At 37.2% G+C, this 24,167-nt stretch overlaps 1 protein-coding gene across 3 annotated transcripts in view; it reads right to left on the reverse strand.

The window, feature by feature from the left end:
- CSN7 (COP9 signalosome subunit 7) overlaps nt 1–23,967 on the reverse strand; it is a 44,154-nt gene extending 20,187 nt beyond the window's left edge. For all 3 annotated transcript variants that reach the window (XR_016192682.1, XR_016192683.1, XM_089232140.1), the window contains exons 1-6: nt 23,859–23,967; nt 17,782–17,960; nt 13,644–13,719; nt 12,602–12,690; nt 5,825–6,027; nt 4,010–4,115 (exon numbers count right to left, since the gene is read on the reverse strand). Coding sequence is in view for 1 of the 3 variants with exons in the window: in XM_089232140.1 (XP_089088266.1) it covers nt 4,010–4,115; nt 5,825–6,027; nt 12,602–12,690; nt 13,644–13,719; nt 17,782–17,952 (645 nt within the window). In the remaining 2 variants the exon portion in view is untranslated. The remainder of the gene's footprint in view (nt 1–4,009; nt 4,116–5,824; nt 6,028–12,601; nt 12,691–13,643; nt 13,720–17,781; nt 17,961–23,858) is intronic.
- Between the last annotated feature and the right edge of the window lie 200 nt (nt 23,968–24,167).

The raw sequence follows: 24,167 nt of genomic DNA on the forward strand, positions 1-24,167 counted from the left end.
CTTTAAAGCTTTTTTTTTTTTTTTGAAGCCGAGCACAACTCAGGTCTATCGCCATGGGCAATTTACTACCTAGTGAGTTGTGCCGGAAGTGTAAGTATGTGTACCTAACAGTCTGAGTGCGTATTTAGTGTTGTGTATGATTTTTTAGTGCTGCCATCTATATCTCAGAAGTGAAGTGAGTGTAGTGTAATGACTGAATATTTATACTGTTTGTAGGACTGTCGCTCTCTGTGGCGAGACTTTTTAACGGAGAGATCGGCTTGCATTTGCGCCTTGAAGTTGGGAACCACAGAAAACCCACTTCAGCCGACCACCACTGTGGTGACGATGGGGCTCGAACCCGGGTCCCCGCGACACGAGTCCGTCATTATGACCACTCGACCACCACAGCGGCGCACTTTAAAGCTGAAAGACTATTGCAAACTATCTTCAGTTGCACAATCACGGATATTATCGCGGTTTCACGATGGAAAGGCCGATAGTTTAAATAAGGCGTACAGTGGAATATATATAAAACACGCTCTTAGAAAGAATCGTTTCACGGTAAGCAGGAACAAAAAATTTTTGGCGACCTTTAAGAAATTCTGGGCATACGAAGCAAAATTAGCTATTTGGCGCAGAAAAATACGAAACCACTATTGGAGCAGGATGGCGCAAGATGTTAATTTTGGCGCAGTGTTCCTACCCCTGGAAAAAGTATAATTTTGGCCTTCCCCCCGTAATTTTTAACAGAAAAAGAGACTCAGCGGCCTTGCCCGGTAAATTTCCCATGAACCTTGTAAGCACCAACGTGGCGACTTTTTTTCGAGCCAAGGAATCGCCGTTTTGCGGTAGTCAATTCAAGATGGCTGACGAAGGGCACATAAAAAATTACAAAAAAATATATAATTTATAATATGAATTAACCTAATATGCGAAAATCGATAGAAATATATCGGGAAATACGGAAAATTAGGATGAAATGAACACAAAAATTGAATCAACAACATACGGGGTTTATAAATGCGGTTGATACAGAGTTTATGGATGCTGCTGTCAGGGCTACCTATTTTAGCGCGAAAACAAGTCGCCACGTTAGCGCTGACTCCTCCCGTAACTTTCAACGAACAAAAATAGTGAATTCGTCCCCATCCGGGACACCCGATTTACAATGGCCGTAATACAATTGTTTTTTATGGAGGGGAAACGTAATTTTACTGGCCCTTGACTGTGAAATTCGATAATTTTGCAAAGGAATTTTTATTGCCTTTTCTTAAATATACCATTCCATCAAAAACGCCTTTCTCCCCCCCCCCCCCCCCGCTTTTGGATCTGATCACGGTATGTAGCAATCCGGGTCGCAAGTACGAACGAAAATTTACTATCGCTCGGGGCCGGTATCCACTCTTTTTAACAGAAAATGAGTAAACTCGGCACCTTTCCTCGTTCAACACCCGTGGAACCAGACCCCCGCCCTCTCCTATTGCGGTCATAACAGACTCGAGACAAACGTTTTAATAACTTCCGAGGTCTAAAAATAAGATTTTTTTACACATCAAGAATGGCGCGCAAGATGTCGATATTTGTTGGGGGGCAGAGCGCACCGACTGAGCTGAAGAAAAACAATGATCAGAAGTTCATTTTGAACTCTTTTTCCGTAAAAGTTGCAAAAACAAAAAACAAGATCATTTTCGTTCATCAAAAATACGGCCGGCAATCAAAAGGGAGAAACAAATCGAATCCCGACATACATCCATGCGGAAAAAACAGACATCTCACCTATAAAGAAAAAACCAGTCTATATATCCGTGCTCCCGTGAGAGTACGCCGCCGCCGATTTGCATACAGCGTCGGAACAACCGGTTCCCGCACGTGCATGGAGAGAAAAAAAAAGGAAAACAATCCAACAATATTAAGTAACAATCAGTATCGTGAAGATGCTCTAAATTAAGTTACGGCCCGGGAATAAAAAAAATTAATATTAGGCCCTTTAAATTAGGAAAAAAATGTGAAGTAGGGGCCAAAGGCGCGCTCGGTGTGTGCCCATCGTTAAATCCGCCTCTAGTTACGGCTCCCATGCACGTTAACTGAGTTTTTATCAGCCTGATGACAAATTTTCATCTGATTTGGAAACCCTTGTGTTAAACTAAATGTTGAATTGCAGGATTCTGTGATCTTTTCATAAATAGTTCTCCTTTCGATCAAATTTGGGGGTACGGTTTCTTGCTCAGATTTAAATCCAGTTAGAAAAATAGTACGAATTTTATTTGTCGATAGATCGCGATTTTCAATCGGATGATTTTTTTTTTATTGTAAGTAAATTCAAAATACATGCGAGCTTCTTTAACCTTGGCCAGCTACAAGAGTATTCTCCAAAGCGTATTAATACGCTTAATACGTATTAATAATACGCGTCTTTAATACGCGCTTTGGTATTCTCCCGCTGCGCGTAAGTTAGCTTCTGCACGGGCTCTCTAATCGTCATTTCAAATAACATTTAAAAAAATTAACAAAAGTAACAATAGAACAAACAACAAATGTAACTTGCTCGATGCTCCAAGAAAGGAATTCGGCCCTTAGGACTAAAATTTTTTAAAACAAATAAAATAAAGGATCAATTTTAAAATAAGATGTAAATAAAAGAACGAGTGAGCACGTGGGGAAATAAGAAAGAATGGTAGTATGGGGGGGGGGGGAAATTTTTTGTTGTAAGTACGCCTTTTATGCTAGTTTTTTTTTTCCGACCGGCTTTTCCATAAAATGACGATTCTTTAACCAAGGAGCTTTCTTTTTCCAAGCGCCTTGAAATCAAGTTATGCTGACGTCACACGGTATGCTCCCGGGTAGAACTCCTTAATACACGATAGGTATATGAAGGCGTCTTACTCCCGGGAAGATAAGATGCCTTCGATAGTAGTTCAATGAAGGGAGGGAGAAAATTAGCGATATTGAACAGGTAAAGTTCCTCCTTGAAGAAAAGAAAAACACTGACAGCAGAAAAGCGCGCGAGACCGAGGTTTTTTTGCTAAAAAAGTGGAAAAAGTGACCTGGGCCTGAAAATACGTAATAAAAGTGACCAGTTTCTAAAAAAGTGACTTTTAGTGAAAAAAGTGACCCGTGCCGAGCCCTGTTCTATATAAAATGTGCTACTTCTCTTAATTTTGCACACGAGTGTACAAAGTGGTATACAAACTTTGTGGATTCCGCGATTGCAAGGCTGAGCAGGGCCGGGAATTAATTAGAGAGAAGCAAAGGCAGCAACTGCTCTGGTGGCAAAATTTAGGAGGAATAAAAACACTGTTATAAAATCATCAAATTTTACAGTGGTAGGGGGCGGCAAAACCATGTAGCTCTCTTTCCCTCACAAAATTCTTAGTTACGGCTTGATGCTAAGGATTGTATAAACATAAACGATAATGTACGAACTGAACCTGACACGACAGATATTGACACACTAATTGAACATTTTTGATGAAGTTAAAAAGAACGTAAATGTTATTTTGGAAGAACAACAGTGAAGGTCGGAATTTTATACAGATTCTGTCAAAATCTAAATACAGTAGTTAGTAATTATAGACTAATTATGTATTTTTATTTATTTTATCTATTTTTAAATTATTTACTTTATCTTCACTTAATTTATTTTTATTTTATTGCAATCACACACGAGATCTCTATATAATTTTACACATTATATCTCAACAGAACGTTTATTAAGCAGAAACCTGTGTTCAACTGAAAAAAATCTTGATCCCTTGCGATTCCATTCAAGACAAGTTTTACTGTATTAGGTTTGTCATTTGAGCTCTATTAGCACATTCATGCGTTTATAATCATGCAAACCTCACTTTGCTTACAGTTAATATTCAGTAACTTTGAAGTTCAAAAAATATGTATGCAGAAAAAATATAAAAAATCGATAATAAATGGTGATGTGGAAACCACACATTGATAATATATTCAATGAACATCTCAACGATTCAAAGAAAATGAAGAATTTGATGGCATTATGATCAGAAATATACCATACCTCATTTTCAATCTGCTGCTTCAGCTTCAAGTGACTTTCTTTAAAGCAGTTGGCTTTCACTATCTGGCCCTCTATGCTGCTAAGAACTGCTTCGCAGCAATCACACCTGTAACATAAAGCTGTATGTAGCCTGTTTCTATGGAGAAATTTCCAACTTCATTAAGTTTTTATAGCTACAACTAGAACCCCCAATAATACAAACAGTTAAAAAATTGTGTGTGTGCGTGTGGGGGGGGGGGAGAATGGGAGAGAGGGTGCACCCCCTGTGCTAGAGTATCATGAGCTCCTGGTCAAACTACAAGCTTGTCCAATCGCAGTTAAATGGTATCATAGGACCCCTGATGCACTAGCCCCACCTCATCATTGTGTCCACAGGTGGATACGGGAGGGGGGGGGGGGGTGTGGTGGTAGAAATGATTCCCCCATTCTATTCAGTAAAAAAAATAGTATTGTTGACATAAGTGGGAGGGCAAAGGTGAAAATTCACTGCTGTCTTCTTTTTTAACTATATATATCTATGGTGAATTGCTACCCCTGTTTGAGGAGCTGGTATGGTATTTGCTTATGGTTTTGCCCTTGTATAAAGGCTACCCTGTCCATGCACATTTCCAATCAACCATTCAGAACATGTTCAAAGAGGAACTGTCGTGTTGTAAGTCCTGTCTAACTGAGTGGTTGAAAACATTGGAGGATTAGAATTGCAAAACCTTGTGCAATTCAACAATTGAAGGGTGTATCAAGGAATTTGACCAGATTTCAGCACCTACGTTGGATAATGCATTGGGTTAGACAAGGGCAGATGGTTCCATGGAACCTAGTGCTGCAACCAGTCTATTGGGTATCACAACGAATAGATATATCTATCATCACTAAACATTTTAAAAAATCATGTTTTTTTAATATGAACCAATGTAATCCAAATGTTTGCTAATCCAAACAGGTTTGGGCTGCAATTATTTTGGATTAGCGGATTAAATAATTTATAAAAAAAATTTTCTCTTAATTTCTTATAATTATAAGAACATGCTCTGAAACATTATTCAGTCATACTTGTTAAATATCACGAACTAGAATGACTAACATTAAGAATTTAAAAATATATATATTCAATTGTAAGAACAAGTGAAGACTTCTACATTTTTAATATCCCAAGAACCAACTTTGACTTCCCATTCATACATAAGCGAATTCTTTTTCAAAGTATTTGACACACAGTAGAGTTAAAAAATCAACAACCCCTAACAAAGAGTTTTTGTACTGCAATACCCAAGAGAGGCAAACATTTGGGTGAAAAATATATAATTAATTGCGGCCAATGCTTCCACTCACAAAACATGTATTTCATAATATTTCTCTCAAATAAATAAAGTAACCAACATGAAACATCAATCAGACTAAATACTTTCAGTTCAGGTACCAAAATTTCGAAATAAAGAGCTGTGCTATGATGGAATCATGCCATATCAATTCCACTCTTATATAGCCACCATTCTACATTCTTCTATTATTCTTGGACAATGTGCAATTTTGGTAATGAAATTTATCAAAATTCAAGGGCGGTGGGTAAACTATGTTCCATTGCATCTGTGCAATATCAAGGTTCCACAGCATTGTGTTTTAGGTCATATACATGCTTTCTTTTTCAAATTATTCTATTTGGGAATAAAAGTATTAGCAATCTGCAGTATTAAAAAAAGATCTGTATTCTCAAAAGTTTGTCATTCAATCCTCAAATTATAATTTACGACATAATCATGAGACATCTCATTAATAAATTAGACAAAACATAGAATGCATAGCACTTTTTTCCCTTACCATTCTTGGAGGACAGAAACAGCAGTAGACACATCTGAAGCTCTGATGTCCCTTCCTATGGTATAGTCAACTTCCAACTGATTATTCTTCTGATCAAGCTTTCCACGAACAACATCAGCATAAATGACATCAATAATCAAGTCCTCCAGCTCCCTCATCTTCTCGATATTGAGTTCTTTCAAAAGCCTTGAGTAAGGTATACACTGAAAGAATGGGAATAGATAGATGTTGCATTAGAAAATATTCTTTGAAAATATCAAACAGTAATTGATATTAGTGCACATAAATGAGTGCTTACACAGTCAACCCGAATTCACAAAGATAAAACATTGACATTTTTATTTATTACATCAAAGAAAATTGTTATATCAAGATTAACAAAAATATACCAACAGGGGCTTCTAAAAACATTTGTTTAATCAAGGAATTCATTAAATCTGGGTCCAACAGTATAATCAAGCCAGGATTAAAACTAACTTCACCAATCGAAGGCCGATGCCTTAATGCCTGCAGGGTAACACAGATATAGGGGATGTGAAATGCAAACATAGAAAGAATTAGTGGCATGAGAGAGCTTTCAACCTAGATATGTGAAATTCTCGAGAATAATCTTTTGGATCTAGAATTTTGGATATATTTGGATTTGAATTTTGGATAATCTAGATTTTGGATCAAGAATAATCTTTAGCAGCTTTATTCTTGAGAATATTTTCTATTCTTGAGAATATTCTCTGGTAGGACTACTATTATAAATAACTTGAGAATATTCTTATAAATTCTTGATGAGAATATTCTCCATAATATACAGTATAACCTCGTTAAGTCGTCACCCTAGTAAGTCATCATTCTTCTTTAGGCCCTTCCAGCTCTCATAGACAACGTTATTAAACCCTTGTTTACTCGTCGCTAATTTCGGTTAAGTCGTCACTATGAAAAAGTTTGAGAAAGAGGAACAGACTATTTTTATGGCTCCCATTTTTGGCCCCCCAGGGCATCTCCGGCAAAACCAAAATTTATTGACACGTCAAAGATTACACATAGTGCTAGAAAATCAAAAATTATGTAAATCGAAGAATCAAATTAATCAAGTTAAAGTCAAAGTGCAACCGGCTACGGATAATAAATTATCATAGAAAGCATGGACTCTATTATCTATTAATTTAGGGCTTGAAATTTAAACAAAATATCTTTGTTGAAAAAAATCAGTCATTCTTTCCCAAGTTGAGGTCTTCTGTTTACTTTTCCCTGCCCAAGGGCCATGGCCCCCACATCCAGTAGCGAGGGCTCTTAGGCTGGGATCTTTTGGGGGCTCTCATGGTCAGACTTTTAACAGGCGCCTTCTGTAGTTAATTTTTAGCATGAAAATGTAAAAAAAATGATAACCGTCCCGGGCCCCATGGCTAGAGCCCTGTCAGCCCCCCCCCCCATGTGGGGGGGCCATACCCAGGGCCCTTCTACAAAGTCAAAAGTGTTCGAGATTACTTTGTAGTTGTATTGTGAATTACTGGTGAAAAATTAAAACACTCAAATTAAATTTGATGTATATGTAAAATTAATGTGCAATAGAGTTTTTCTATTATGAAGAAAAGCTACCTATTCTAACAGTTTCTCTGTTAGTCTAAATGAAAAATTACTAGTATAAATCAAAGTGTACAGTACATTTTACCAGAATAATTTACTGTAATGAGAGATAAAAAAAGGTAAAAAATTGGTATAATTTTTTCTTTCACAATCTGTAAATTTTATTAATAGTATTTTGATTCATACTTTAATAAATGTCATATTACTTTAAATTTATATGATTTTGACAACATTGCACATTAAAACTGACGGCACTCCGCTTAAGGTATCCGATTACGTTGAAAAGGTCATTTTGGAAGAAAATATGAATTTTAATTTTTTTATTTTTTATAAAAGCCCTATTTGTTGATTCCAAAACGGACCTTCTTTTGTTTATGTGATGCTTAGGATCAAAGTTACGTTCACTTTAGTGTTGCGTTTTTACATACAAGTAATACGCGAATAAAGACTTTAAACGTGTTTTATGAAGAATGCTATTTTTGACATTTTACTTGACTTTGTGACATGATTTGTAAAAATTTATCCATTGCATCCTTACGAAATTTTAATGTGATATTTTGCTATATATTGTTGAGGTTATGAACCAAAATCTAAGGTCTATCTCATATATTTTTTGAATTACAGTGTTTTATAGACAAAATGTAGGATGAAATTTCAAAAAATTCACACGTACTTGAACATATTTTGGTGTAACTTATGAACATATCATGCAATCCTTTAAATTTTGGTTCATAACCTGCAACATTACTAGCTAAATGCACTGTGAAAATCACAAAGCATTTCATTAATAAAATTTTTTGCAATCGTGTTTTGAATATCACATGAATTTTGCCTAAAATTTGACATAAAAACGACTTTTTCATAGAAACTAGAGCTTTTCATTCTTGAGTCCTGATAACAGGTAATTTTTGACAATGGCAAAGATAACGTGACACTGTTTTTTTTTTTCAAGACGATTGATACACGCCTTTTAGCATGAATTCTTCGCGTATCTAAACTTTGTACCAAAAATGGGTAAATGGTAATCCCAGCATTGTTCTGTACTAAAGATATTTTGCTCCACAGGTAGAAAAGTATAATAGTTTTCTTTGTTAATTTTGGTAATATGCGTGGAAGCATCAGATTTGTTTCATTGATTCATTTTCCACCAAATCCTTTCTATTCATTGAATATTAATTCAGTTGGCTCCCATACACCACGATGTGTTTTGTGTGTCTTTCTTCTAGAACGTTTTCACAGAGTCACAATTTTTTTCGATGGCAACGAATGTATGCCTGGACGAACGTTGCCTGCATTGTCAGGGCAGATAAGCGAGATGACTACCTCTCGTGGGCACAACCTCCCCCGGCCCCAATCCCACACACACAAACAATGGATGCGTACTCATATAGCATTCTCAGAAAGTTCATTGCGACTCACAAAGGCATAGTGGCGAGCTTGAGTGCTTATTTATGCACTTTCAGGTGGTTCTACAAAAATCAAAGTACTGTATCAACTAAATTAGTGATGGAAATTTTTTTTTTGTCACTCGCAATTCCCTTGCCCCACTCATGGTTCATCGGTGGCTCCCCGGGATATTTTAGTAGGTAATGTGCATTCATAAAAGAATCACTTTGAAGCATTAATAGGGTGATATTTATCGATACTTCCATCTTGTCGCGACGCACACTTTGAGGATCACTGCCACATTATATTGCATAATGAGGCCATTGCATATCATATATTGATTTTTTTTGTTTCTGTTTATGGATTTGAATTTTTTCATACAAATGAAAAATATATATATTTCACTTCATTATCGAAAGTAATGATTTGAATGAAAAATAAGAATCATTTGCTACATATTATAATCTTGATTTAAACTTCAATAAAATGTATTGTAATTTCTTGTAAATTGTAAATATTCAATTCCCTAGAAAGATGACCAGAAAGAAAAAAAAGTTATTGTATAAACACAGCAAAAGACACACAGAAGCTTCGTATCAGCCTACTGAAATAGAAAAATTGAATAAACCCCCCCCCCATCCGTCTGCACTCCAGGTCTCTGGGCCGTGACTGGTTGGGCTCGTGGTTTAAGACAGCATGCCCTGCGCTTGGGGCCCCTTTCTTTCAAAATGAATTCGTGGCATGGAAAAAAATGATGAGAATCATAAGGGACCCCAAGGTTGGACACTAATCAATATTCTGGGGTGTAAAAATTTTCATAAAAGTTCATTAGAACCATCGAAGCTATAGTACTAAAAAAAATTGTTGGATAGGACGTGAGACCTAGAATTGGCCGCTGATTGGAGCTAAAAATTCACTGTAAAAATTAAATGTGACACCGCTCCATTACGGAAAATTATAGCTATTCTTTATACATTTTTGTATACGAATTCGTATCAGATGTATCCATAGTGATACGTAATTTAATTATTTTTAATCGAATGTATGTGAATATCAAAGTATAGCAGATTTTCATATTGCTGTAATTTTTATAATCACTATAAATGGGAATCATTTTGTGTGAAGTCAAAGAAACAGATGGAAAGAAGAATTTTCACTGACGGAAAACTTATTCCCTGAATTTCATGGACCTTTTACACTCAGTAAGGCTATTATTGTCAACTTACAAAAGACCTATTCACACCTTTGGCCTTATTGTTGCGGTGGGAGGAATCCTATCAGCGAAAATCTGGCACCCTACTGTTAACAACTGGGGGAAGGCATCGTCTTACCTCAAGAGGCCCTGCCATTTTTCAAAGGATTTTGGTAAAATTGTGTGCCCGATTCAGAAGATTTTCTTTGAATATGCGTAACTGTCGAAGGGTTAACGCCGCTTGAAAAGTGTTCTTTGGTGATGAATTAATTCTCACATCATTGACGGCTAATTTTTTAGCAGCGAAAATCTGGCAAAATGACCTAATCAGCTGTGGTGGAAGGGGAGCGGGGCCACGCCCATCAATCTGCAAGTTTTTCCTTCCGCTTCTCAGATGGTGCTGCTATCAATTCCGCGGCCTTTCTTTGACATTGAGTGAATACGCTTACCTTTCAAGCGGTTTTGGCTTGGTTTGAAAGAAAGGACTTAGATGATTATTATTTATTTTTCATACACAATATAATTTTAGGATAATTATATCATCAAGTAATATACAGTGAAATCTTAATATAAAAATACTCTTCGAAACAAGAAAAAATATTGTTGTAGAGAGATTGTTATATTGAGCAGTTTAACATTAGAGTAACATTAGAGTACAGTTAAGATTTCTACACAAGACTTGAAAAAATATCGTTGTAGAGGGAAATATAACGAGAGTACCATTGTAGCAAGGTTTCACTATATACTACACTTGGTAATGAGTAGATTTTGAATTGAGTCCAATCAATTGTAAAGAACAACAGATGAAAATACAATTTCAAGGAAAAACACTACTCAAGTGATCATGATACATTTTCAAGTCAAAGAAAGAAATTTTTCACTAAACTGGCACTAAAACTAGCATTTCCTACTTGTGATTTAGCGAGTAGAAAATGCTATCATTCCGATGCTGAAGGAGTGGGTTTTCCATATCCGTATCTTTTTCAGAATATTCAGAGAAAAAACTATACTTGTTTTTTGGAGGGGAATGCTGATAGTACCAAAGTTTCCCTTTTATCCTTATATTGTCATAATCGGTATGAATATGGATTGGATTCCTGATAAGTATGCAGGGGTGGGAAGTGACTAAGTCCATTTCGGAGCAGCTTTGGAGCAGCAAAATTCAGGATTCGGAGCAGTTTTGGAGCAGCAAATTCGGGATTTGGAGCAGCAAAATATGGGATTTGGAGCAGATATTTATAAATTGGAACAGTGAAATTAACAAGAATATTTTCGTTAACCCTCAACCCTTTTCAAAATAAAACTGCATTGTCTTTTGTTATCAAACATCTTTTCGTCAGCTTGATTTTTGTTTTTGGTGTTTAAGGCTTTTGACACCTTGTTTGAAAGAGCGGCTATCATAAAATTTTTTGCACCCGTCTATTTAAGACGATTTTTGCTTACTGTGGGCACTATTTGCTGCCTTGAACAGCAGCACTTCAAATGAGCTAAAAAAATTTTATAAGTTTTTAATTTTTTTATACTTGGAAAGAAATTGTTGCAAAATGGGAGAGAATTTCGGAACAATCAACTCGATGTTTGGCGATTCAGCACTCATTATCTGGCGAGATTGGCGATCTGACACTCGCTATTTGGCGAGATTGACGATTTAACGCTCGTTATTTGGCGATATTGACGATTTAACGCTCGTTATTCGGCAACATTAGCGATTTAACGCTCGTTATTCGGCAAAATTAGCAATTTAACGCTCGTTATTTGGCAAAATTAGCAATTTAACGCTCGTTATTCGGCAAAGTTTCTAAACTAACATTCGTAATTTGGTGGATATGCGCTTTTTACTCCCGGAATGAAATTTTTTTTTTCACGAAACATCGGGATTTAACACAATGACAATCGACTACAGTAATTTCTGCTGCTTCCAGTGACAACTATTTTTTCTTAAACGGAAACACTCGAATTTGCACTTTAAAGCTGAAAGGCATTGCAAGCCATCTCCAGTTCCACGATCACGGACAATATCTGGGTTTCGCGATGGTTAAGCCCGATCAGGGGCCGATAGTTTAAGTATAGTGGAATAAAACACGCTTTTCTCTCTCGTAAAGAAACGTTTCGTGGCTAGCAGGAACAAAAATTTTTTGGCGTCCTTTCCGAAATTCCAGACATACTGAAGCAAAATTCGCTATTTGGCGCAGAAAAATGCGAAAATACGCTATTGGAGCAGGATGGCGCAAGATATTAGTTTTGGCGCAGTGCGGCGCAATTGGCGCAGAGTTCCCACCCCTGAGTATGAGTAGATAGTACTGAGGTGCACATCAGCTATATCAATCAATTTTTTGAGTCCAAATACAGTATTTACAAATTTTTTAGAATTCAAATTTCCCGGCTATAATGCTGGGATTTCATTTTACTTCTACTATGCAATATCTATGAAGATGCCATTTATTGTCTTCCTCTACCTACATATAATATCACTCGTATAGTAATGAAGGCAATGCTAACTAAGCATTTCTTCCTATCAAATACAAAAATTCTCGAACGAGAAGTATTGCCAAAATTAAATATTAGAAATAAGTGTCACACACAAATAAAAAAATTTCAAAATTATACTCAAACATTACCTTGTGTTGGGTAGCAAGAGAAACAATCGTGAGTTGGCGAAGCTTAGTCAACATTGCAGGAGTCATTTCAGGAAACTGAGCTTTATTTTCTGTGACGAGAAAGAGAAATATTCTGTTAAAACTAGATTTACAGGTAAGCCTATTAGGTGCGGTCAAAATAAAAACTGACAAGGATAGCTGAAACAAATACACTACTATTACTAAGCCAAAGAATTCAGTGGTTTGTGATCACAGCCATTATATGCCTGAAGTCATTACTTCTAACAAGGAAAGGGTCCAAAGGTGTCATTCTCAAAAAGTTTCAAAAAAATTACCACTAATTCTACTCATTAAAATATGCACAAAAATATTTGATGGAATTATTATGTGTCACTCAAACAAAATAAGTAAATATTAATATTTTGAACACCAATAGAGGCCAAGAATTAATTTTAAAATCCTGCAACTCTACAGTCTTATAGTGACATCATTTAAACACTTGATTAGGTACAGCACAGACAGTGAAAAAAAACAACAAAGAGAAATGACTAGAGAGAGTTCCCTAGAAAAAAAAGCTGGAGGAAAGAACAGGATAGTCTTTAATCTTTTTTATTCAGTTTTTGTGTGTGCGCACTACATGGATTATTACAACTTAAGTTATACAGAACTGTATGGGAGGATTTCTCGATATGACGGCGATGAGATTTCACTTTTATTTTATCATTTGTCACTATGTTCTAATCACGCAGGGGCGGTGATGATGCTGTAATTTTTTTCCTTCAAGAAGTGAGAGAAAAACTATATATATAGTTTTTTTCTCTGTGCTTTATTGAAAAAAAGAATTTCTTGCCATATCATGACCACAATATGATTTGGTTCTTGCGTAGACACAAGATTACAGTTAAGATTAAGTAATGTATCTATGATTTCTTATGTGAATCAATATTAAAGATAATCACTATAGTAAGAACTGTTTTATCCTCATTACATTTTAATTTTACCAATTCTCATACAAGCTGATATGCTCAATAATTAAAAAAAAACACACAATAGACATAGTTACCTATGTAGTTAGTATATGTTCCATAGGCAAATAGGTTGAGCAGATTACAATATGGTGCATATTGTGTATTGTTCAACTGGAAATAAATGAGAGAAACAATATATTATTTAACAGCGATTCTTGTTATTACAAAGGTTTTTAACAGATGGCTGATGCGAAGATATACAACCTTTGTACGGATAGCGGGGAGTGAAATCATCCTAGGATTCTTGCTATCGCTACATCTAAATTTATTTCATTAATTTCTAACTATACACACTATTGGATGAACAAAAACATTCTTCTTCAACAATATATGGATGGCTTTTATATAAAAGGAACCAAGCGCCATTAATTCAAAACTGAGAAAAAGCTGTTTAAAGTTAATTTTAAAAATAAAGAATTTTTGTGGAAAAAAGTATTACAATGACTTTAGATACATAATAAGCTGTTTTACTGTTACACGTAACATTAATATTCCCCTCCCCTCATAGCTTCATCATAAGAAAAGGCTGTTGGTTATCTTTAAATAATTTAAAATTAATATTTAAAGGAACTAATTTAAAAGGAACCAAGTAAAGTTTGCCAATAGATCATTGGATATTATCATGTCATATGTATTGGCTAATATGGAAAAATACAAGATACACACAAAACTTATTGAACAGTTAATAAAACTAGTGAATGCAACTTTTGAAACAATAAATTAGCATACATTTATCATCTATTGTGTAGTCTGCAATTCCAAAACCATCTATGTTATCTTCAACTCAAGTACTGGAATCAAGTTTTTATAAAAAAGGCTAGGCATCCTTTGGTATGAAGTGATAAATAGATAGTATATCTTTGTCACCTTGTCCTTATGCTTTTCCTTGCTTATTGGCTTTGAATGATGATTGGCTTTTGATGAACCTGTCTTGTGAATGATTAGTGTTCATCTGAAGGATAAATGGTTTGGTTCCCCTGAAGTTTAATTGCACAAACTATGAGCCAGTTGATCTTCTTTCTCTCAGTGTCCATCTCCCTGTTAGTGATAACTTTTTCAGTTCCTTTGAAGTCATACTTCTGCATTTGTGACATGACAATTTTTGTTTTTGCGACATCCTTCCATCACCTTAACTTAATCCTCCAAAGTGTATAGTTGTTGTAGGTTTTTTAAGGCAGATTCTACATCACTAACATTAGTCATTTGGAAGATTACTGTGCCCTGAAATGAAGTACCTCAATGTCACAGATTTCAGCATGTCTATATCATCGAACAATGTATTCATCATAAGCACTTTTAAGTTTTAGTTCTGACCCCACATGAGTCAAACCATAAAATATGATTTATCACATTCCTTCCAACATGAGTAAGAATGTATTTTTGCATGCAGAAACCCAGAAACAGCAGTGTAACTTGATGGTCGTAACTAAATTATTTTTATCCATCTATCTGGTGATCATCCAACTTCATCATAATAAAAATACTCGCAATCACGAATCGATGTGATCAGAATTTAATTTTAACATTTATTGCAACATTAGTAAAACATTATTCAAACTAAACAAAATAATAAAGGATTAAAATCAAGTTAACATGTTAAGGCAGCCAACTTCTGTGTAAGCAAAAAACGAAAAGTGTATTCATACAAAAAAAAAATTAAATATATAAGTTACAGCAGCGCCATGAACTACAAAATATGCAAATTACATATACATTTTTTTTATTTGCACCGCAGCAAACTCATGCACCATTTAAACCATCGTCTATTTTTCCCATATCAGCAATGTTGTGACTGTTCTGCATATTAGCATAAAACCGTCACATTTATTACAGGTATCTTTCTTCCGCTTCTTTCTTTTGATATTAAAATGTGTGTGAAGTATCATCCTGTAGCAACTAAAACTTACTGTGCCATTCCTCTTATTTTCTTCCTTGTAAAAGTCATACATTGTTGATTCTGTTAGTTCCGTCGACTGATATTTTGTATCACCACTCTCTTTGACAATAATGGGACTCATATGGGATATATTATATCCTAAATACAAATACGATGCCACAACAGGCAAAATGCCCAACGAGGTGGCTGAGAAAAAGATGCCCATAACAAATATGGATGTCATATTTCAAAAATTCAGCAACCCAATTAAAAATGTAATTACAAACATATATACATGATGAAATATTATACAATGCCCATATAAGAATACTTATGGTTGTCTTATTTTAAGTATGGATAACTTCTCGATTTACCCCAGTATGCAGGACCGTCATTTAAACTTTTTCCGGGGGGGGGGGGGGGGGGGCAAAGCACATGTACTCAATGCATGTATATATATTGTTCCGGATAATTTTCCACAAGACTTCGAGATTGCAAACCAAGAAGCGGTTCGACGGACAAACACAGATTTATTTCCAGAACAGCAATTTACAAGTATTTACAAGCTAATCAGAAAGCTAACAACTTTCTCGCAAAGTTTAAATACAACTGACTGAATCTCCTTGTGCCTACCATCTTGTGAGCGCCACGGTATTTATAACCCCGGAGAAACTTCGAGAAAAAGAACATTCCACAAGATTCTATTTTACAGTTTCCTAGTCGGCAGCGCCACCGTACGGAGGGGTTGAACCAATGTCTGGAGGAGTGGGACTTTCTGGATTTTTCTCTACACGCCCTACCAGTTCTCCGCCAATCGCATGTCGCTGCGCTTAGACCGAAACCGGTATAGTCTGATTTCGACATTTTGAGAGCCATCGAACGGATCGCGCCATCTATCGTCAACAGTTCGTAACATTGCCCCTCTCTTAGAATTGTTCGTCCCGACAATTCAGTCCTTAAATCGGCGGGTTGTCCCTGCGGTAAGAGGCCAGACTGTTGAAGTGGACCACCTTGCACTTCGAGGATAGCGTCTTCTGGTTTCGGACACAACAGTCCTTTCCGGCGCTTCGGATTCCAGAGCCAGCCGAGGTCCCCTTCCTTGAAGTCATGAGATGTGGCCCTCACATCGTAGCGGTTCTTCATCTTTTCGGAGCCGATGTTGATCCTGTCTCTGGCGATTCGATGCATGTCCTCGAGGCGATCCTGGAGTCCCTGGACGTATTCTTCCGGTGGAAGAAAAGCATCTGGCGGTCACCCAAACAGCAGGTAGCCGAAGATCTCGTCCCATCAGCATCTGTGCCGGTGAAAATCCGGTGCTCTCGTGGACGGCAGTTCAGTAGGCCAGTAGGAAAAGCGGTAACTTTGCGGGCGGTGCAGGCGTCGCAATCCTTGCACCACTCGTGCACATCGGTCCTGGATTTGTCCCAACGGAATCGTTCGCGGACCTTCTGTAGAGTCTTAATCAGGCCAAAATGTCCACCGGTCGGGCATTCGTGCAATTCTTTCACACGGCTCCTTGGCAGGACGAGTTGCCATCGGAAGGTCTTTCCATCCTCTGACTCCCATCTGCGGTACAGCACGCCATCTCTCATCTCCAGAGAGACCCATAGCGCCCAGTATCTCTTGGTCGTCGGACTGGCAGAGGCGACGTCTTGCCATGTCGGTTTACTCCCGGTGGATTCCTTCAGTCAGCGTGCATTGGATGTCACAAGTTGGAGTCATGTACAACAACAAATCAACATTGTGTCTGCGTCAGATGAAGTCCCTGTCCAAGTCAGCCAATGTTTGGTTATCCAGGTGTTTTAGCTTGATCTAGACACACATTGCTGTTTCATAAGTACTATATATCTGTATTCTCCTGGGCAAATAAGAGAATTTCATCATTCCTGAAGTTACATCGGCTTCAGGATGATGAGTGAGTGGCAGCCACTCATACAGTCAGGGCAGGTGAAATGTGAATGAAATGTGTTAAGGGCGAGATGTTGGGGTCAACGCTTCCATAAACCATTTGCAATGCCTAAGCAATGGTTATGAAACATACAAATGAACGGACTGATCATGTGTCTCGGGCATATGCACTGAGCAAAAAGATTTATTGCAAAAACACAAATTGGAACAAAGGAGAAAGTTCAAAGGGTGAAAATTTAGTGAAATGGACAGCATTGTAATTGGTTCATAAATTTGAAATAACAAGAACATGTTTGAAATCAATTTGTCTGTCACTTTTGAAATAAATCTACCTTATTGACTTAAAAATATTCCCATCAATTCTGATCTGAGAGTAAAAAAGTACTTACATCTTGTATGTTAGGCATATCTAACAGCTCGCCAAAGACATAGATTCCAGGAGCTTCTATAACCTGTTTAATCAGTTCCACAGCAGCAGCACCCTTAGCAGACTTAACTAGAAGAAGGTATTGTTCTAGAAGAGCTTGCTGGTTCGCAGCGGGTGGGACCTTCTCAGTCATGTTAAAACCTAGAGAGACATGAAAAAATAAAATCAGTATATGAGTGTGTCACAAATGTTTCCCATACTGAACTTGTCTATCACCATACTGTAAAAGAAGCTTTATTTGAAATTCAAATGCAGGGAGGGCATGACAAATCAAAAAAATAATTTAGGTGCCAACCAGACTTTTCAGGAGCCAAGCATTTGCCCCTATGGTGGTCGAGTGGTCATAGTGATGGACTTGCATCACAAGGACCCGGGTTCGAACCCCACCGTCGCCATAGTGGTGATTTTCTGTGGTTGCCAACTACGAGGTGCGAATGCTAGCTGATCTCCCTGTTAAAAAGTCTCACCACAGAAAGCAACAGGCCTACAACAATACAATTGTTCAATCATTACACTTTACCCATAGTTAGAAAAAAAAACTGATGGCAGCACTACACATAACAAGCATTACACAGAAACAAACTTCATGTCAGGTTCACTACGCATTCCAACATGTACCAATTCGTTAGAAGTTCAGCAGAGGAATATGGACGAGGTGCATGTCTGGTTCAGTAGTAGTAGGAACCAAGCATTTGATCCCCACAAAAAAAAAAAAATCCAAAACCAATTCTACCCTCCCCTGACTATGTGAGTGAATTTTGGATTTCTGTCTTTAATGAGTTTAAGCTAGATAAAAAAATTCATTTCGCAAAAAAGCAAAAATGAGGAGAAAATTGTTTGCAAAATGCTACAATGCTAATGTAATGATTGATATGGTTGGATGTCTACTCGTTCCATACTTCCTGAATGCATTTTTGCGAAAGTGGCTACCACTCTTTTCACATTCTAAGATCTTCTTTTGCATTTTGCGAAAAATGTGACCATAACTTAAACCCTGGTCTTTAATCAGTTTCCTTAGACAAGGTCCAGACCGGCATAATTACAATCTCTACTTTCTTAGTAACACAAGAAACATTATCACACTGTTGATTGGTTACTATGAGCAAGAAAAATAACAAAACTTCACGAGGGACAGAGCTTTCAGCGAAAAGGAATTTTGAAGTTCATTATCGAAAAATGAAATAATTTTTTAATAAATCAATAATTGATTGCAGGGCCCAGCTTCGTAAGCCATTACTATTGTCATCTTGATCCCCCTAAACCACATTTGATTAAATCAGAAAAAATATATAAAAGCATTTTTTAGTGAATTAATAAATGATCACAAAGATGAGGGAAAAAATTCTCGAAAGATCGATAGGGAATTGAACACAACTTTCGGTACAGGTGTCCAGTGCTCTAACCATTGCGCCAACTATGGATGCCAGATTCGTGTACGTATATCTATTGTTAAATGTCACCAGCAAAAGTTTCACTACGACGAGTGACATAATGGTTGTTCATCACTCATTTCTGTCAATCGCAATGCATTAAATTTCTATAATGTAGATGTAGGGATTGCTTATAAGCGTCCAGACCTACTGCGCTACCCAATAATCTGATAGGGGGCTCAAACTAAACAGAAGAATGCTGAACTAATTTAAAAGGAGCAAGGTTGCAGTGGTCAAGCAGATTGTTCCATGCGCAGCATGCACTAGTTCCAATCATTGCACAAGACAGTGATATGCCTCAGGAGGAGAAAATATCATATATATAGGATTGTCATGAATGAGACAATTTCTTTTGATGTACCAACTCCCAATGAAAAGTGCTCAGATTAGCTTTAGGATATGCAATGTTGTGCTGTTCGCCAACCCAGTCAACCGTGCTACATGCAGCTTCACCTCAAATCTGATTTTTTTTCTGTGGACCTGAGCGATGCACAGCAAGTATGGACCCAACTTTAAATGACAGCTTTTTGTGAGAATGATTGTTTATGAAAGTGTTGTTTCATTTGCTGCATGTGCTCCGCAAAGGGTAGAGCTTATAGGGCTCTATCTCGGGGCAATTCTTATAATTTTATTTTTCTCCACACTATAAATTCACGATAAAAGGGCCCCGTCAAACACCCCAGCCTAGACAGGCACAAATTGAGAAGGGGCGATCACCCCTTGCAAGAGCTGAATAAAATGGGAAAATTTGCCTGTCCCATAAAATACAGGACCATCAAAAGAACCAGCACAAGTCACCACTCGCAACAAATCATCCTAGATCCATGGATGCCCCCGCTCCATTTGTAGCTGAATATGCTTGCCCACATTTTTTCTATTTTTATTTTTGAAGCTGAAGGTGTTTGCCTCCGCTTCATTCACAACTGAAGATATCTTTCTTCGCTTCATTCGCAGCTGAATATGCCTGTCTCTGATTTCTGCACATGTGGAATGTCTGCCTGTGCTCCCTTGACAGTTAAAGATGTCTATCTTGGCTTCCTTTGCAGCTGAAAGTGTCTTCCTCTGCTCCGTTTGCAGCTAAAAAGTGTCTTCCTCTGCTCCGTTTGCAGCTGAAAGTGTCTTCCTCTGCTCCGTTTGCAGCTAAAAAGTGTCTTCCTCTGCTCCGTTTGCAGCTAAAAAGTGTCTTCCTCTGCTCCGTTTGCAGCTAAAAAGTGTTTTCCTCTGCTCCGTTTGCAGCTAAAAAGCCTTCACTTCATTTGAAGCTCAAGACTTATGCCTCTCTGCCTCATTCACAACTGAAGATTTTTGCTTTGGCTTCATTGCCAGGTGGCAGCTAAAGATGTCTACCTTGCAGGGGCGGATCTGGAGCTCGCTGTTGGGAGGGGTGATTTTCACATTGTTGTGGATGGGGTGACCATGCATATTACTTTTCATGGGATAATCCCGGTTTGTTTTTTCTCTCCGTCCTGACTTTTTTGAAAAAAATTTCCGGTTTTTTCAGTTTTTTAGACTGAGTATTCTTGAATTCGTTATTTAATCAAAAACGTCACGACAAAGTAATTTTCAACAGATTTATTGAATGTAATATTATCATTTGTATTTTGCTTCACCCCTCCCCCCCCCCCATAGATTCGCGCCTGCTGCCTCGGCTTCCTTTACAGCTGAGGATGTCTTCCTCCACTTCATTCACAGTTGAAGAAGCCTTCACTTCATTCGAAGCTACTAAATCAGACATGCACCTCGTCCATATTCCTCTGTGGAACTTCTAACGAATTGGTACATGTTGGAATGTTTAGTGAACCTTCTGAAGTTTGTTTTTGAGTAATGCTTGTTATGTGCTGCACTCTGGAATAATTTTTTTTTAACTGAGTTTTTCACAACTCATAGTGAGCAAAGTGTAATGAATGAATAATTGCAATGTTGTAGGCCTGTTGCTATCTGTGACGAGACTTTTTAACAGGGAGATCAGCTTACGTTCACACCTCAAAACCAATTTCAGCGGACCACCACTGCGGCGACAGTGGGATTCATTCAAAGCTGAAGATACCTGCTTCAGCCTCATTAGCATGAATGAATGAAGCAGCTGAAGACGTCCGCCTCCACTCAGGAGCAGAACCAGAACAGGGTGATAATGTGTGATCACCCCTCTCAACAACAAAATATGGAAAAGTGTCTGTCCCTTAAAATACAGGACGATCCAACTAACCTTCATTGAGTCAAAATAAATTGCCCCTTCCAACATATCGCCTTGGATCTCTGCATGAGCCTAGGGATTATGGGTTGCTGAATGTGGCGTTGGTTATTACAGAAATTCGGTTATCAAGAATGATGTTGGTTGAAACAAAACCCCCTCCAAGTAAAGGCCCCTTAAAGCCAGGGCTGTCATTTCAACTTTTATCGTGGGGGGGGGGGGAAGCAAAGAAGATATACTCAATGCATGTGTGTGTGTGTATATACCATTTCTAGTGTATTTTATAAAATCGGGGAGGGGGGCATTGCCCCCCAATCCCCCCAAAATGTGGGGCCTGCTTAAAACCCATCTCTGGGGATTTACGCTAAGATTCCACAGCCTGGGTTGTGTCGAATTTAGCCATTTTCCATTATGCCAAGGTTTTCGCCCATTGGCAACCTAGAATTTTTTTGCTTGCCAAAAACTTTAACCTTGTGAAAATCAAATAGCAGATGAAAATGAAATTTGGCAATTCTTTCTTGGCAAGCTATAACATTGTGAAGAGGAATTCTGGAGCCAATAAAGAAAGAAAGCATTGGCCATGGGATTCATCAACCTGACCCTTTGTACTTAGATTATGTGTTCCTATTCCAGCAACCCAATGCCAACTGAATTTCTTGGTGCAATCACCGTTTGAAATCATGCTAACAGCACGTTTCAGCAAGAAACTTATTTCTTCTGCAGGAATCATGCCAACTCATCGTTCAAAAACTAGTCTTTTATAGGGAACAGCTATAGTATAATCCCAAGTTTCTGATGCGCTAGCAATTTCTTTCTTCGAAAGCACAATGAGAATTCACCAAGAACGAAACAAAATCATACTTTTGGATGTTTTTCTTGCCAACATATTGCTAAAACCTAATATTGAGCTCAACCATGCACTATACTACAAATGAAGCTGGGTCCAGACCCGATGTGCTGAACTACTGAAAAACCTGTTTTTAACCCACATCACAGGATGGTTTTTTGCATCAAGTAGAATGGCGGGTTCAGAAATGGCTTTACAGATTACTTTTCACACACAAACAAAACAGATTGGCTCTGAGTTTGTCTTCTCTTAAACTCTCTTGCATGCGTATACGAATTCATCGTTATGGTAAAGGTCAATAGAATTTTAAAGAATAATAATAAAAATAAATAAAACACGGCAAGGAAACTCAGACCCGATTTTTTAAAAACCAATTTCCATAATATTGAGAGTATCTCTTGTAGCTCTGTAGTTTATTGTGGGTGTCCAAAGAAACTGCGGAGAACCCATAGCAGTTGGCAACTCTACAATACTATTATAATGGACGTCCATAGGAAAAAAAAGTAATAATAGCCGCAGAAGAAAAAAAAACAAAGGAAAACCCCTTTGATAACCCAGCGGAACTAGCATTACCTGCATACAGATGGAAGTTCTAAAAGAAAAGAGGAAACAGCCACCTAGCATCAATAAAGGGCCAGAGGAAAAAGTGCCAAAACTTTCGGTACTGAACTCCCCCTAAATTGAAAAAAAATTGAAAATTGAAAAAAATATCAGTTAAAAAAAAAATTCACCTGGCCCATTTTTTTAATAATAAAAAGATCGGGGCATAAGTAATACCGGGCATAAATATTCTATGCATTAAAACTAAAACCCGCACCCTTTTTTTAATAAACGGATCCGGGCATGAAAAATTCTGTAGGTTCATTTTAAATAATAAACTGATAAAACAGAAGGCATGGCAATGGATGAATAACTAATAAATACAACGAAATAATAAAACGGTATGATACAACCTGAGCAGTAGATAATAATCCAAATGACGTAAGCTACAGAAGGGAGGAATAATAATCAAAGAGAGAGAGACGCGCTGGAAATGGAACAACGGCTGCTTAGAATTTTTGAAAAAACGCGGTGAACAAAAGAAAAATCCTGTTTGGCGAAGTCGCCAAAGTAGTGGCAGACCATACTGCATCTGTTCCAAATTCTCAAGCAAAGGATGCACGATGGCGAACAGGGCTTTGGCCTATTGCTCAATAAATTTCAATGATGACGAACACGATAACCAGACCTAAAACAATGGTGATAACAACGAGGCTGGTGACAATAAGAAATTAAAATCGTGCTAAAATAGATAGGTATAGAGTGTTGGCTTGAAAAACATTGTCTCCAATGGAACATTTTTAAGAGCCAAAGTCAGTTCGAGACAAATACTCGCCAAATTTGGCGCAACCCCGCTCACGGAATCTTAGCTCCTTACGCCAAGTTATCGCTAAATTTAAATTGACAACTCTACTCTGTGAGAAATCTTTGAATGAGAAGACAGGAGTTTCTTTATTACATATAATCTCATATTTAAGTTACGCCACTGAACAAATAACAACGGATAATTAATACATTTTAATTATACACACCTGATTTTATATTTTATAACTAAATAAATCGCCAACCACAAGTACAAATAGCATTTAACTTAACAGCAGCGGAGGGGAAGAGCGCTGTGCCGTGGACAGGATGCTGATGATGATGAACCTTATGTCGAGAAAAGTTCAAATATTAACAAAATCGATAATATATCATAGTTTATATAAAAAATTATCCAATTATATAAATTTATCGCAGTTCTTTTTTACATTATAAATGAATATAATAATTATATATATATATATATATATAACGATTATGAAATAATATTGGCTATCATCATGATAATTAAATAAAGC

The sequence above is a fragment of the Pholcus phalangioides genome, unplaced genomic scaffold, assembly GCF_987345545.1.
Source record: "Pholcus phalangioides strain wild (caught in Gottingen) unplaced genomic scaffold, Ppha-v1.0 ptg000005l_1, whole genome shotgun sequence".
NCBI classification, from domain to species: Eukaryota; Metazoa; Arthropoda; class Arachnida; order Araneae; family Pholcidae; genus Pholcus; species Pholcus phalangioides.